This window comes from Centropristis striata, chromosome 5 (genome assembly GCF_030273125.1).
Source record: "Centropristis striata isolate RG_2023a ecotype Rhode Island chromosome 5, C.striata_1.0, whole genome shotgun sequence".
In the NCBI taxonomy this organism is placed as follows: Eukaryota; Metazoa; Chordata; class Actinopteri; order Perciformes; family Serranidae; genus Centropristis; species Centropristis striata.
The window spans coordinates 41,385,443-41,401,501 of record NC_081521.1 but is presented as its reverse complement, the minus strand read 5'-3'; the positions used below and the strand labels follow the sequence as shown (position 1 = coordinate 41,401,501).

The 16,059-nt window shown below is 39.1% G+C and overlaps 1 protein-coding gene across 2 annotated transcripts in view; it reads right to left on the bottom strand.

Moving 5' to 3' along the window:
• The window catches only part of ift122 (intraflagellar transport 122 homolog (Chlamydomonas)), a 31,906-nt gene extending 15,892 nt beyond the window's left edge, over positions 1-16,014 (bottom strand). Inside the window, exons 1-17 of one of the 2 annotated variants that reach the window (XM_059333883.1) lie at positions 15,868-16,014; positions 13,729-13,795; positions 13,546-13,630; positions 12,640-12,718; positions 12,469-12,545; positions 12,315-12,381; positions 12,076-12,222; positions 10,676-10,751; positions 8,364-8,555; positions 5,982-6,120; positions 5,112-5,314; positions 3,976-4,113; positions 3,572-3,736; positions 3,124-3,321; positions 2,242-2,382; positions 1,285-1,338; positions 409-570 (exon numbers count right to left, since the gene is read on the bottom strand). In XM_059333883.1, the coding sequence (XP_059189866.1) occupies positions 409-570; positions 1,285-1,338; positions 2,242-2,382; positions 3,124-3,321; positions 3,572-3,736; positions 3,976-4,113; positions 5,112-5,314; positions 5,982-6,120; positions 8,364-8,555; positions 10,676-10,751; positions 12,076-12,222; positions 12,315-12,381; positions 12,469-12,545; positions 12,640-12,718; positions 13,546-13,630; positions 13,729-13,795; positions 15,868-15,911 (2,034 nt within the window). In that variant the 5' untranslated portion in view covers positions 15,912-16,014. Of the gene's footprint in view, positions 1-408; positions 571-1,284; positions 1,339-2,241; positions 2,383-3,123; positions 3,322-3,571; positions 3,737-3,975; positions 4,114-5,111; positions 5,315-5,981; positions 6,121-8,363; positions 8,556-10,675; positions 10,752-11,281; positions 12,037-12,075; positions 12,223-12,314; positions 12,382-12,468; positions 12,546-12,639; positions 12,719-13,545; positions 13,631-13,728; positions 13,796-15,867 lie in introns of those variants that run through there. The other variant, XM_059333884.1, reaches the window with a different exon arrangement.
• Between the last annotated feature and the right edge of the window lie 45 nt (positions 16,015-16,059).

The following is a 16,059-nucleotide window of genomic DNA, read 5'->3' as shown; positions in this document are numbered from 1 at the left end:
ACAATAAAAGCATGAATTTGTCTCAACTCCAACTGACCTCCTCCTCAAAGAATCTATGTAAAAGCAGATGCTTGTCTTATTTCTCTCCATTTGTGCTCCATTTCCAACTCTAACTACTTCTTGTGTTGTACATGGATATGTCTGTAAAAGCACGGTGTGTGTGTGTGCTGATCAGATGATATATGTGGAGATTCCAGTGATATATGAGGAGATGAAAGACAGACGGTAAAGGGGGGCCGTTTGAGCACAGTGCAGGGCCCCAACTTGGCATAACTGCACATGATGAGGAAAAACATATGCTCTACACCCCTAAAACATGCAGCACTTCCCAGGTCCTTCTGTCCATATTGATACAAAAGTATGTTATACATGCACATGTGTGTTTTTGTCAATCGATGATTTAATCACCTTGGCGTACTCGAACATGCGCAGGTCAGTGTACATGCTCAGGGCTCTGGCTTCGTGACCGGTGCGTTTGTAAAGCTTGGCTGCCTCGTGGAATTTCCCCTGGTAGGCGTAGACGTCTGCCAGGAACAGCTCATTGTCGTTCTCACCCCGCTTCTTCCTCTCCTGCAAATCAGTCAACACAAACACTGGCATGTGTGCAGAGATAAACACTCGCATGCATGTACACACGCTCACACACACACACACACGTGTGTTCACGCACACAATAAACACAGCATACCAAAGACTATTGGCTTGCTGGATGCAAAGCCTCTATTTTGAACGCACACTAAACTTTTACACCATAAGTCATAATGAAGTTAGAGAGCAAATAAAATGTTTATAGAACACAATAAACATTTCTGAAACATCACTGAAAAAAACACATTTTTAAAGAAAACATTTCCTCTTTTCAATAGTCAGAACAGCAGAAACTTTCCTCTGGCATTAGCCAAGTTGAAACTTTTATCTTCTATGCATGCATATTGTCAAGGAATGTGTGTGTGCTTTACAGTGTGTATTTTTGCTTGCATGAGTGTGTGTGTGTGTGTGTGTGTGTGTGTGTGTGTGTGTGTATTGGACCCAAGGAGGTCATTCAGAATACAGGTTCCTCCCTTGTTCAAGAGGTTTTTAAGTGTAGCACAGGGCAAAGCCTTGCAATTAAATATATGATGACCATAATAATTATGATTGACCCAGTATCCCCCAAGTCTCGTCTAAATGTAATGATGTCAGCTCTGGTTGGAACTGAAATCAACAAACAAAAAATGTGAACCTGGCTTTACACAATGCTGAAGGTTTTTACCCATTGTTTTTTTAAATAGGAGCAGGTATTACCTCGATGCTATTGATGAGCTCCAGATAGCGCAGGTCTTTGATTCTGATGAAGGCCTGCAATTAGGAAAAGACAAGAAATTATTTAAAGGATGGTCTCTCATAATCTAATGTTTATTGTTTTCCTTTGTAGAAGCAGCTTCTTCAAAATCCTGCATGAAAGATTTACTGTGAACATTTATTTTGATGTGGTTGTCTGGGTAATGTTCTGTTACTGTTCTTGCTGTAAATGAGTGGAGAGTGTTTGCAGATGACATGAAGCCTAAGGTTCAAGTAGGGCTGGGCGATATGGCCCTAAAAGAATATCACGATATTTCAGGCTATTTTTGCGATAACTATATTCTTGACGATATTACCAAATACTTAAAAAGATATAGAAAATATGATTTTTTTTAGTCTGTATAAATAAATAAAAATCTAAAATGTAGTGTGAAGTGCAAATCTCAACAGTTGCCAAATACAAAAAAAATTACTCTTGACTCTTGAGTATGAGCAAATAATAAAAAATAACCATTTAGGGGTTCCGGGGGCATATTTTAATGACATTTTGTAAAGGAGAATAAAGGTTCTTGTATGTTTTTTTTAGACATCTTATTTTGACAGTCTTCTTGTAAGTTCTGTGGAGGATTCTCTTAACACACCGTGCTCTTATTTTGAAAGCTGCATGTGTTTAGCGACAGGGAGTAAGGAGCTTTTTGTGATTAAAACAACTTTAACCACGACATCAAGAAGTAGGAATCTTGCCAACATCATGATATGCATTTTTTTTAACCATAAAAAAAATATACCGATATTATCGTAAACGATATGATATGGCACACCCCTAGGTTCAAGTTAAAAGAAAGGTTCTGTCACCACATTTGGAGTTGCTGCTATGAGAAATGAGGAGGTCGATCACACTGATCTAAATCAGTATGAGGCGTGTGTGTGTGTGTGTGCGTGTGTGTGTGTGTGACTGGCCTTCTTGGCGGTGTCAAAGTCCAGTCCCTCCAGGGCCTCTGTGGCTAAATCCCTCCAGTCGCTGTCTGTCACACCGAGACAGGCGATCTGGTAGGCCTCCTTAAACATCTTCCTCTCCAGGTACTGGTACATGGGTGCTGACTGAGGAGAGGAACAACAGTACAGTGGAAAAGTGTTACGGCTGTGGACTGTCTCTAAGCCTTTTTCTGGAGGACAGGTGTGTTCTCCTCTCTCTGTGTGTTTCAGGTCCTGCCACGCCCCTCTCTGCATACCTGTTCACTCACACCTGAGTGTGATCTGCTGGTCAGGAGAGCTGTTATCTACCTCCAGATCCACTGATCTCCCCTCTCTCTTGCCACTGATCTGCTCTGGTTGACTGCATACAGTTTGTGTTGTAGCTGCTCTGTGTTTTGTCTCACAGCTACATATAAAGTCACCTTGTTAGAGTGTCTGGAAGCCTGCTAGGGGTTCTCTGCCATTTCTGTTAACCTGTTTTCTCCTGGTTTTGCTTATTTAGGGAGCTTAGCATTGTCTGTTTTGTTTGGTAGGTTTAGCTGAATCTTATTTTCCAGATAGTGATTGACTTTTGTTTCTTATTTTGGCCTGAAGATTTAGCTGCTTCCTTTTTCTGTGCTACTTAGTTGGTTAACTCTGTTTATTCCATTTGCCTGTTAATAAATATTATAATTGTTCAACTTTGAGTCCATGCAGCCATTTTTCTACATAGTTTTATGTTTACCAAATATGTTACTGCCTGTGACCCCTAGACCTCAAACTAAGGTCGTAACAAAAAGCTTTACAAACAAACAGCAGGAAGGAATGATAGTAAAAAAACATGAAGGTCATTTTTGTGATGTAATTGGAGGGTGATTGCTTCCACACCTGAGGAACCTCCACAGCTGACATGGAGTAGACGTGGAGACAGAAGATCTTGGAGCCGTTGTAGCCGACCATGAAGCCTTGCATCTTCTGCTGGTGTACAGGAAAGTTGCTGGCCTTGATGTTCAGGTAGCCGTTGCCAGAGAAGCACAGCATGTCCTCACACTGGGTGTTCCAAGCCACGCTGTTAGCATTAGGCTCCTACAGGGAGAGCAAAAGAGAGGAAGCAGGTAAGGGAGGGCAGCGGGGAATAAAAGGCTAGAGGTGACTGTAGAACACATATCAGGCAAGAGTACATATAAAATATGTATCTGCACCTGATGCAAATAATTATATATATAAACATACATGTTTCTATGTTATTCCATCCGACTGCACCTCTGAAATGCACTTTAAAGTCTACCAGGTCCTCTCTCCTCCATACCCTTTACCCTCCTCACTGCCTGCTGACCTGAAAAAGCAGCTCTTTACTGTTGATGTCATAGACCAGGAGAGTGTTGTGCTCATCCACCACAGCTAGTTTATTGCGGGAGGCGCTCATGTCCAGGCAGCGCACTGAGGTTGACAGCTTTAGCAATGTGATGGGAAACAGGTTGTCGACAAAAATCTTCAGGATCTGCATCAGAAAAACAATGAGAGTAGCAGCAGAATCAGAACAGACCATCAGAATGAATGTAAAGCCTGTAAGAGAGAATTGTTGTGGCTTGCAGTCCCATCCTCACACTAAGACATCTTGTTTTCTTCAGGAAGAAAGCTATTTTTTTGTTCAAATACCTAGACCACTGGCCTCCGAGGGTGAGAGCCATTTCTAAGGTTACTTAATGTGGGAACATACTATTTTCTCAAAATACTCACAGCTCCATTCTTTAACCCGACTAGTAGGCCCTCTCTGCCTGGCGGACCACCAATCACTTTGATGTAGCGAATTAGAGACTCCATCACCCATTCTTTCTCCCTGACACTGGTGAAGGACAGGCACTGGAGCCTCTTCTCCTGCAAGAGCAGAGCGGGAAATGTGAGAACATCATTAAATGTAACACATGAAACACAGGCTGGTTCCCGATGACCAAATTATTTTGTTTTTATTTTTTCCACAGTCTGTTTATCACACTCTTTCCTTTCTTTAACAAAGTCATAAATGTCTGAGCAAATCTTAACACATTGTTCTTTTAAACACTGCAAAGTGTGGCTCAGCGACTGAAAGCAAAGCTATAAAGATAAACAATGATTTGATTTGACACGGACATACACAGCCAATATGAGCACAGCCCATTTATATGGTCTAAGAGCTGTCTGAGGCATGAAACACAGGCAGGCCTCTTAGAGAGAGATCTGAAGCACCTCTGTCACACACAGACAGATTTAAAAGGAAATAACCTCTGTGTTATGGCTGCTCCTCCTCCCTACCATCCTCTGTCAAACACATAGAGACAAGAAGCAGAGAGGAACCCCGAGAGACACCCACTGGTTCAATAGACTGTGGTCCTTCCCCTTCATTCAACTGTCTAGCTTCATCCAGTTTGAAGAGGGTGAAGAAGGGGAGAGAGGCAGAGCCTGCAGAGCACATGCACAGCTGGAGCCGTTTGCAAACTAGGCAGAAACATCTGGGAAAACCCACAGTTCCGTGATATTATCATTTTTCTCTGGGCTGTTTGCGCGAGTATTGAATGGCTAAACACTGTTTAACTCTGCCTCCATCATGTTAATGGTGCTCAAATGTCTCTACGGCTTCTTGCGCAATCTGTCAAGTGTGCATTAGTGTAATTTACAAAGAACCAGAATGTCACTAGAGGTCAGAAGAATTTAGTCTGGGAAACATAACTGAAGAAAAAACTGTTTGTCTCATTACGTGAGGAAAGACCCCAAACACAAACAGGATGTAAAAGAAGCAAGCAAAACCTTTTAAGTAAGCAAGTTTAAATGAGTATTTGGGATGCTTTGTTTTTATGAGCATAAAAGCAACATTAGTATGAAACTAGGTCTCTTCTGACCTGACACAGGATGATGTGCTGAGAGCAGACCACCAACAAGTTGCATTCAAACTTTCTGCAAATTTTCTCCTTGATGCGGTAGTGCATGTCTGAGGAGTCATCTGAATAGAGCTCATAGATGAGGATCTTCTCAGGCAGCTGGATAGCGAGACGGTTTCTGTAGATGGCAATCTTCTTCACCAGCTCACGGCACTTTATCCTCACTAGGGGAAGAATAAAATAAAGGTAGAGAGGGGACATGAGGGAAGTTTCACCATCTTAGCTAATGCATGCTGTTGAATGAGTTTTTCAGGACTGATTGTTAAAATCCCAGATATACTGTGTGTCATACTGTGCTTCTCTGTATGTATTACATATAAAACACTCTATCAAATCCTTTTAAATTAAGTTTGAAATGACATATTCAGCATTTGAAAAACCCTTACCAAATCACAAATGGATGAATATTGATCCTAGAACAGATATGATTGATAACAAAGATTCAATTATTTCTCAGCTGGTCACAATAATTACATTATTGACTTATTGAGCCTAACAAAGGTTTTTGAGGTCATGTCGAGTCATGCTGTAAGTTATAACCTGTTGTGTTCACATGCCTGTTTATTTACAAGAGACTGTCACCAACATCTTAGTCAACATGATGTCATGAAAACAGCAGGGTTTTCCCCATCATAAGACTTTTTCATGGAGTCTAAGCCAAATGAAAAAACTATTCTGAGAAATGTTTTGTTGTCTTTTCCTGTGCTCTTACAAAATAAAGCCTTGATCATGGCACTACCTGATGCTTTAAGACACATTATTATCCGGAGTGGCATCCACAAACATCACCTCTTATAAACTCAATATCCTGTTGCTAAAGCAAAAGTGCACCTTTTTGTTCAGTGATGAGGTGCTGGACAATGACGTCCGTCATGCTGTCCCTGTAAGCATAGCGGTCCTTGTAGAGGCCGTGAACCGTACTGAAGATAAGTTGGTAGCAGGCGATGGTCCCATCCTGGCAGCCCAACACCTAGATAAGAGATAACAATGTAGCAGTACATCCTATTAACACCTCTAAGAAAAGACTGTGAGAGTGGGAAAATGTTCCCGTTGTTAAAGCATCTACACAGTAGAACTGAGAGAATCTGCCAGCAGCCAATTCTCTCCTGTATGCCCCATCACGCTCAGTTAAATATAGTGAAAGGAAATGTTGCTAATGTGATACTGTTAAATAAAATGACTTGTGAATCTGTCTAGCTAAATCAGATCAAGAAAAAGTATCAAATGCAGACTGACACCCTAAATATCGGGTGTGAGCTTCATCAGTGTTGTGCATTATATTTTTTTATCCAAAGGCTGTTAGGTTGCTGAACTCTGTTAGCCCCCCTTAAGCCCCCCCACCCCCCCAAGCTTCAGAGGCCCCCCCTCACCAGGAACATGTGCAATAATCAAACACCATGCCCCCCCCATGGACAGGTGACATATTGGTTAGATTAGCTTGACTCTGTGAACTATATTTATATGTATATATATCTTATTTATAAAGCCACAGATTTTATATTTCACTGTGTTGTATTGCAGCTATTCTCAACCTTGGGGTCGGGACCCCAGTTGGGGTCGCGAGATGATTTCTGGGGGTCGCCAAATCATTTTGGAAGTCAGCTCTGTCTCCACTGTGTTAAAGCGTTCATGTGTTTTAGTCTTTTTGGTCATTTAATGTCTTTTTTTGGTGATTTTGTGTTTTTATTTTTGTCATTTTGTGTCTTTTTTTTGGTGATTTTGTGTCTTTTTTGGGTAATTGTGTGTCTTTTTTGGTAATTTTGTGTCTTTTTTGGTCATTTTGTGGTCATTTTGTGTCTTTTTTGGTCATTTTGTGTCTTTTTTGGTCATTTTATTTCTTTTTTGGGTCATTTTGTGTCTTTTTTGGTCATTTTGTGTCTTTTTTGGGTGATCTTAACTGTGCGTGTGAGATTGTGTTCAGTGAGCGGGGGTCGCGGACAACATGCATGTTAAATTGGGGGTCGCGACTCAAAAAGGTTGAGAACTACTGTTGTATTGTATTGTGTTTCTTTTTACTTTGTATGTTTGGCTTGACCGGGCCTCAGTACTTAATTTTGTGCCTCATTATGTGCATGCATGTGTTGTTGGTATGGCAATAAAGCATTCTTGGTAACGCTTTATATTAAGGTCCTTGTAATAACCATTAAGTAACAAGTAATAAGTGCTTATTAACATTATTGTGTGTTTATAAGCTTATATAAGTGTTAATAATGGCATTACAAACACCCATGACCCACCCATTATGTCTTTGCCATGCCTTTATTAATCTTATTTTGTTTACTTATTGATATTAAAATATACTTTATTGCTCATCTATTATAAGTTAACTATAAGTTAACAATGCTTTTTGCAACTACCGGATCTAAAGCGAGAACAATGCCTTATTACTTGTTAATTAATGGTTATTAAGGACCTTATTATAAAGCGTTACCGAATTCTTTAATCTTTTAATCTACCTCTTTTCTCACTGTCACACAAACTATTAGTCCTGCGGTTTAGGAACAGATTTGGGAAGAAAGGGGACACGTCGGACAAAAGCACCACATTTTTTCCACATGCTCTCTATCACTATAGGTTTCAATTTTTGGTAGGAGCCAATTCATCAAGATTGCAGATCGGAGATGGCAGCCATATAAAATCTATGAGAACCAGTATATCTTCTAAGCCACTTAGAAGGTCAATCTTAGTGTCAAAATATACATTTTCTGGGTCAAAGAATAATTTAAAGCTACTGAGAATATCACTAGATGATCAAATAGATATGTTCATTTTGGCCATGTATTTACATAATTATTAGATTCCAAACATTTTCAGCTCAGGATTCTCTGCTGCAGCACTTGAAGTGAGTTGCCTACCAGTCTGGGTGAAAATCAACATATCTATTTGATCAAATAATCATCTAGTGATATTCTCAACAGCTTTAAATGATTCCTGGACCTAGAAAACGTAGATTATGACACCAAGATTGACCTTCTGAGTGGCTTGGAAGATGTATTGGTTCTCATAGACTTTATATGGGTGCCACCTCGGATCAGCCGTCTTGATGAAGTGGCTCCTACCAATAATTGAAACCTATGGTGATAGAGAGCACGTGGAAAAAATGTGGTGCTTTTGTCCAGCGTGTCCCCTTTATTTAGCTTACCCGCCTGACTATATTATTTAAAGGCAGTGATAACTTCTGCAAACATATGGCTTCACAAGCTGCAGACCTACCACAAAGTTGGAGTCAGGCTTAACCCGGCACGTCCACACCCAGGCGCTCTGCTCTCCGATGGTGCCTAACCGCACGCCGTCTTTAGTGTAGAGCGAGGCCTGTTTATCAGAGCCCCCCATCACTATATACTCGCCCTTGGAGAAATAGCTGACGCAACAAGGGTCATAGGTGAGAGTCCTGTCTTTTCCAATCTGAGAGACACAAAGAGAGAAGTGGACATTAAAGCATGAATAAAAGTAGTATTTCTCATATTTATTGCCTCGGGGCCTGGGCCAACACCTCCCACTGTCTGTGGGCTGACACACATCAAAGTCCACAGTACATTTAACCGTCCCTTTGAGTGTTTGATGAAAAGATAGACAAAAAAGTTACTCTCTGCTTTGAACAACCTCTATTGTATTAATGTTCAAAGTGCATTTGCACAACAGCACATCAGTCCCCCAAACTCTGTGCATCTGTTTCTCCTCACTGTGGAAAAAGCTGGCTGACAATCCATAGTTATTTTCTTTCATTGCGAACAATTCCTGGTGCTGTAATCAAAACGGAATGTTCACTTAAATAGATAAATAGGCCGAGGACAATATATGAGCCGAAGGCATAACGGCAGAGTAATGAACAGTGCATATTTGTCTATAATTACGGTACTGCCCACAGGGAATTCAGGCGGGAGGAGGGACAGTGAGGGGCCATTAAAACATAGCAGGATCACTTCCAATGCACTGTTATGGTTTCAATAGAGCCTGACAGTCTGATTACAACAGGAAACACTGGTCTTAAACTCACAAGTGTTCCCAATATCATATATGTTTTTCAGACAAACAGACAGTTTTCCTGTTTCTTGTGTTAGAAAATACAGTAAGCCATTAGTGTGTATTACAAGGATCCTACACCTTTCCTACACCAGAGGCAAATTCATGCACTTTTCTAAGCATTTTCAAGGTAAGTTTTTAGCTTTTCCAGCAAATTGTAGCTGTGGTAAATGACATATTTATTTTCAGTACAAACAGTATATAAATTATACTGATTATCTTACTTTTTCATCCCAATAATTAGATGTTATCGTGCGATAAATAATCAAAATGTTTGGTTACAACATTCTCCAGAAGGGAGACCAATGAAAACACAACAAAGTTTAATATTTCAAAATGTTCCACTTGTTTGGAAGTAGACTTGGCATCTAATATTACAAGCAGTATCAAGTACTCAAATCAAAAGCTAAGCACTTTGTAAACCTTGAAAAGTTGATTTTTTTTATAGGATTTCCATTACCTGTATGAACCCTGTTATTAGCTAATGAGATTGCCTACATTTATTTGTCTAAATGTCCTTTTAAACTATTTAAGGTGGCTGATGAGAAAGAAATGTGTTTTATTAAAACATGTTGCACGAGTAAGAATAAATATACAGTATATGTACACTACTGGTCAAAAGTTTTATAACACACCAACTTTTCCAGAATTGAATTGAAAATTATGCAGTTTAATGTCTCAGTGTACTCTGAAATTAATGCACATTTGCAACATTTAAACTTCTTTATTGCGCATGATAGTGTTTTGAAAGTAAAAAAAGATTCAAAATCACATTTTATATTGGACTAAAGGACTAAAAAAAGACACAAAATGACTAAAAAAAAGACACAAAATGACCAAAAAGACACCAAAAGACACAAAATGACTAAAAAAAGACACAAAATGACCAAAAAAGACACAACATGACTAAAAAAAGACACAAAATGACCAAAAAAGACACAACATGACTAAAAAGAGACACAAAATGACCAAAAAAGACACCAAAAGACACAAAATGACCAAAAAAGACACAACATGACTAAAAAAAGACACAAAATGACCAAAAAAGACACAACATGACTAAAAAAAGACACAAAATGACCAAAAAAGACACCAAAAGACACAAAATGACTAAAAAAAGACACAAAATGACTTACAAAGACATGAAAAGAATCCAAAAATGGACAAAATAGCCCAAGACTCCATAGAGTTAAGTTGTTAACCCATTTCTTGTTCCCTGAAAAAGGCCTACTTGTATAATTCTGAAATGTACATTATTTTCCAGTTTTGGTTAAGCTTACCTTTTTTTATTTACCTCTGGCAGTTCACCACTTACCTTTGTACCCTTTCAAGCTGTTCATTTGACTTGAACTGCTTGAATTTCAATAAAAAACTGGAAAAGTTGGTGTGTTCTAAAACTTTTGACCGGTAGTGTATATATATTCGTGTACATTGCCATGTCACCATGCTGGTATAACTTGGTCATACCATATAGTAATTTGCGATCACATAGTGGCATTCACCTGCTTTCCACTGAGCTGATAGAATGACAGCTTCTGACCCCAGTCTGCCACAGCCAGGATGTCATTGTGCTCATCCCTGTGAAAATACAACAAAAATGACATTAGGCCTAAGTCCTCCTGTCAACATACTGTACTGACAGGGATTAGCTTGTTTAGGTAATGATGACAGTGTTAATAAAAGCAGAGAGGACAACCTTCCAGTAGGGGATGTATGGTCAAGCCCTTTCCCCTAAAAACAGAATGCTCTCCGCTTTACTGTGTTTTTATCCCAAACACTTTTAATTGCATGTCATTGCCAAATAATGTATTCATTTTTTTACTTTCATATACAGTAACCCTACGTATCTATCCGTGCTAGGCCATGTGCAAAGCAAAATTCACTTTATTGAAGCGTCCATGATTAGGACAATGAACCCCAAGCAGCTGAAGAGACACTATTCCCTGGCTGACATCAAGCTCCGACCTCCCTGTAATAACCAATCTTCTTCCATCAAGCAACCCAATGATAATATGTCTGCTACGTCTTGTCATTATCGCTCATCACTGCCCTCTTTAACCTTCCTCCTGCAAATTTTCATCTTCCTGCGTGCCCTTTTCTCAATTAACCTGTTCAGTTGTCCTCTGTCACTGCTACACCTGCGCTCCTGGCTTTGGCTGTAGAGGGCTTCAGAGAACATGGGCAGGTCCAAGACGGCATCATCCTCTCCCTTTCCCTCACACATCTCCCTGGCTGACCACTGCCACCTGCTGGCCTCACAAGCTCTGCACTTAAAATGCAGTGAACTCTCAACAGCACATCATTACTTTAACCCTATAAAGCCAAGTGTATCATATTTGATACATAAGTTTTTGAGAACACTACATCATCAGTGTGATATTTTCTTTTCCTGAAAAACCTGATGAATACATGAATTGATGATTAAAAAAACTGAGCGACAAATTTCACAAAAATACCAGTTGTAACAAAAATGATTTGCTGGTTCCACTGGTGGATCTGTGATTGCTGCGTGAAAACTTCATATCAGCAGATGTATGATGTTGTTTTATATGGAAAAACATATTTTGTTTGTTTGAGGAAAATGTTAAAAGGAAAGTCAAAGTTTTATTTGGTTAAAAGTATTAGGTTTTATGTGATTATGTGAGTTCAAGAAAAGCAAATTGTGAGCAACAAATTGCACAAAAAGACCTGATGTATCAAATATGATCCAAATTAAATTCATATATGAAAATTGATATTGAATTTTAAAAAAATGTTAGCCGGTTCAACAAGCACTCCAGTTTAGAAAATTTTGAATTTTCTGGCAATTATTTCACGGTTCAGGCTTTATAGGGTTAAACTGTGGCAACACGGATGAACATAGTGTGCATAAGTGTGTAAGTAACAAATAAGTGAGACTAACTTGGAGGGGTTCCAGGCTATGGACCAGATAGGAGAAGAGGAGCCTCCTGGACGCTCTATCTTCACCTTCTCCTCTCCGTTCTTGTTCCGAATGCTCACCACTCCATTCATCATGCCAAGGGCCAGGTACTGGCCATCGTTTGTCCACCTTCAATCAAAAAAATAACTGTTAAAAAAAGGAACGTGTCACATTAAAGTGTATTAATATTGCAGACAGTTATTACAACAAACCTGACTTACCCACAACATGTTATTTTGCTGCTCACTTTATGTTTGTTCACAGATTTTTGCTCCGGGGACCAGAGACCTAAAATTGGAAAAAAAGTTGAGAGCAATTTCTCAGTTTAAAAATATGTATAGTGTATTATGCAGTCCAATAAAGACTCAAACTCACCAAAGTCCCCAGAAGAGCAGGAGGCAAGTTGGTGAGTGACAGGGTTGTAGGCAACACACTGGATAGAGTCATTGTGACTACAGACACACACATGGAGGAAAAGTTGGAGGAATAAACACGGCAGAAGATGCATTCATCCTACAGTAATAAATGAGTAAAAGTGAAACTCACGTATATTTTAAAATACCCTCCAGTTTAGATGTCCAGATGATAATGCTTTTGTCTGCTGAGCCTGAGGCAAACCGTTTACCTGCAGAAGAATGCTGGAGTTAGAAGGGTTCAATATGATAACTTATTGTATTTGAAAAGAATCTTACCTATATATCACACTTTATATTGTGACTATATAAGATTGTGATAAACAATCGTGTTGTCTTAACCCATTGAGGCCTGAAAAATCATTGGGCGATTTTAAAATAAGCCTCTAATTTTCTGGAAATTCTGGAAAATTGAAATCTGAAAATCTGAAAAAAAAAAGTGTCAACTCTTCTACTAAATAATAGATTTTTCAGCCTCTGTAGCAGATAGAAATGAAATTCAAAAAGGTATTTGAGAGCTTATACAAATACTACAAAACGACGTATCCGCTTTCCAGGCTTCAATGGGTTAACTGATATAGACTGAATATACTGAATAGTGGAGAATAATGTACAATGTTGGCGTGGAACCCAAATGTTGGTTAAAATGATGCTTAAGGGAATACCTCAGTCTAGTTAAATCAAACTGTTGTCTTCATTTGATTGCTCTGTATGTGTGCGCATGCATGTAAAGTATAGAATTGTTAGAAAATTTTCTTTTTTTTTCACTTGAAACTGTTTATTTTGCCCTAAATTTGTTAAACTTCATTCACACAGGAGTATACAAAAATAAGCTACCCTCTGCTTACTTCATTTAGACTACTTATTTATTAAATTACTAGAAAACATGCTATCATTTCATATCATGATATTAATCATTATCAAGATATGAAATTACCTATATCAGAAATGAAGATTTTGACCATATAGTCCAGCCTTATTAGTTATTATGATAGCAGTAATGACTGATGAAGAAAAATGTGGTGTACGAGTTGAATACCATCTTTAGCATAGGCCACACAGAAAACTATGTCTTTATGTCCTTTCAAAGGCTGGATAATAGCTCCATCTGCTACATCATAAACCTGCAACAAAAATACAATACATAAAAGGTAAGAATAATGCATTATTCTTTAAATATGTACTTCGGCAAAAATAAAAAAATAAAATGAGTACCACTTACCAGGACACGAAGCCCTGCAGCAATGATAAGTTGAGTGCCATCTGGCTTGAAGGCAAGGTCATAAACACTGTAAAAGAGAATAATGGATATGCTTTTCTGAAATTGATAACTGATCAATCAACAAGACTTTTGATGATCCATTTATAGCTGAAGTCATATATAAAGGAATCATACCAAACATTCACGAGTTCCAGCTTTTCAAATGTGAGGATTCTATGCTTTGCTCAAGAATATAATCTTTATAATATATATATTATATATATTATATATATATAATATAATCTTTGTAGCCAAATGGTAAGACGGTACTTTGACCTTTGTTGTTTGTCATACCCTGCTGTCTCCGTGTGTCTGATATCTGTCTCTGCACTATCAAATAAAGGCATACCAAAAATATATATTTAAAAAAAATTGTGATCTGAAATTATTTGGATTTTCGATTGTTGATCAGACAAAACAACAATTCAAAGATGTTGAGCTCTGGGAAATGGAGGGCATTTTTAATTATTAAATTGGTTCATATGTAATATTTTTAAGCTAGTTTAAAAGGTTCATTGTTAATTGTCACTGTTACCTTTGTGCTTTTGGCTGGTGTGAGTGTAAGAAATCTAGCAACCACATGCATATTTTAAAAGCATTTGGCTGTGATGCTTATTTTCAACTCTGGTTCGTTGCTCACCTTGGAAATAACAGTATGCCATCATAAAATTGTACAAGGTTTGTTATTCAGTCAAACATCTAAAAATGATAAGCTCAAAACTCCAGAAAACCACGGAGGAGTTCAGTTAAAGTTAAAGTCCAACTGATACAAAACATTGCCTAATAATGAAAAGAGCATTATGATAATTGTTAGTCGCTACTTATGAATGAATCAGAGGTGAGGAGCTCCACACCTGATCAGTCAAGGGTTATTTTATTGACGGGACCACATATGCGCATTGATTATAGCCACAAAAAGGCTCGTCAATACATTACAGTTACAGCCCGAGCATACAATCAATACTTTAATATTTGTAATATGCTCAGAAACAAGTTAGAAAACAAATAACGTTACATTTATGGATGTTTACTTGGAAACCTGTTTAACTTGGGTAAGAGGGGAATCTGAATCCTTCATTAGGTTGGCAGGAAATAAAATGTAACGTTATGTAATTCACAGCAACAACCAGCAGCTAACCTGTGGTTAACCCTTAACCCTCCTGTCGTCCTCCCGGGTCAAATTGACCCAATCTGTTTTGACTATTCCTTCTTTCCTCCCTCCTCCTGCCTTCCTCTCTTCTTCCCTCCTTCCTTCCTTCTTTCCTTCCTCCTCTATCCTCCTTCCCCCTTTCCTTCCTCCTCTATCCTCCTTTCTTTCTTTCCTTCCTTTCCTCCCTCCTTCCCTTCTTTTCTTTCCTCCTTCCGCTATCTCCTTTACTTTCTCTCTTCTTTCCTTCCTCCTGATTTCCTCTCCTCTCCTTTCCTCCTTCCTTCCTTCTTTCATCCCTCCCGCCTCCATTCCTTCCTCTATCCTCCTTTCTTCTCCCCCCCTTTCCTTCCCTTCTTTCTTTCTTTCCTTCCTCCTTCCTTTCTGCCCTCTTTCCTTCCTGCCTCCCTCCTTTTCTTCCTCCTTCCTTCTTTATTTTTTCCTTTCTTTCTTCTCCTCCTCCCCTTTCTTTCCTCCATCCTTCTTCCTTTCTCTCTCCTTTCCATTCTTTCTCCTTTTCCTCCTCTCTTCTTTCCTTCCTCCATCCTTCTTTCTTTCCTTCCTTCTTTCCTCCATCCTTTTTTACTTCCCTTTGCGTCCTTCCCTCTTCTTCCTTCCTTGACCCGAGGACAACAGGAGGGCTAACCAAAGCTAGCTAGCTTCACAGTAACATTAGCTCCAAGCTAACGTTATAACGTGCTGCACACGAAATCTGGCATGCAAATACAAATGTTATGAATGACAACTACGATACAAGATTATAAAGCAGCTTTAGAATATATGTCACGTTGTGAACGATAATCGAATTGCTGTGGGCTAATGCCAGCTAGCTAGCTAGCTAGCTAGCTGGCTAACACTAGTTTACATAGCAACCACCGTTGCTAACCAGCTATCGTAGCATCTCAGCGTCATGCTCAGGTTAACAGCGTCAACACAAACATCTCCACTCTCACCATTGATCACGGATTGTTTCTTTCCACGCAAGAACGGCTCTCATCTCCGCTGTTTAATAGCAAAAACTGAATGATGGGTTTTGTATCAACAGGTTGTTGTCGCTTGTTTCGGGTTTTTATACTAAGCTCCGTTTTCATGGCTCGTCCTCACTGCGCAGACTCAGACCTGCTCTCCACTTCCGGCATGCAAAG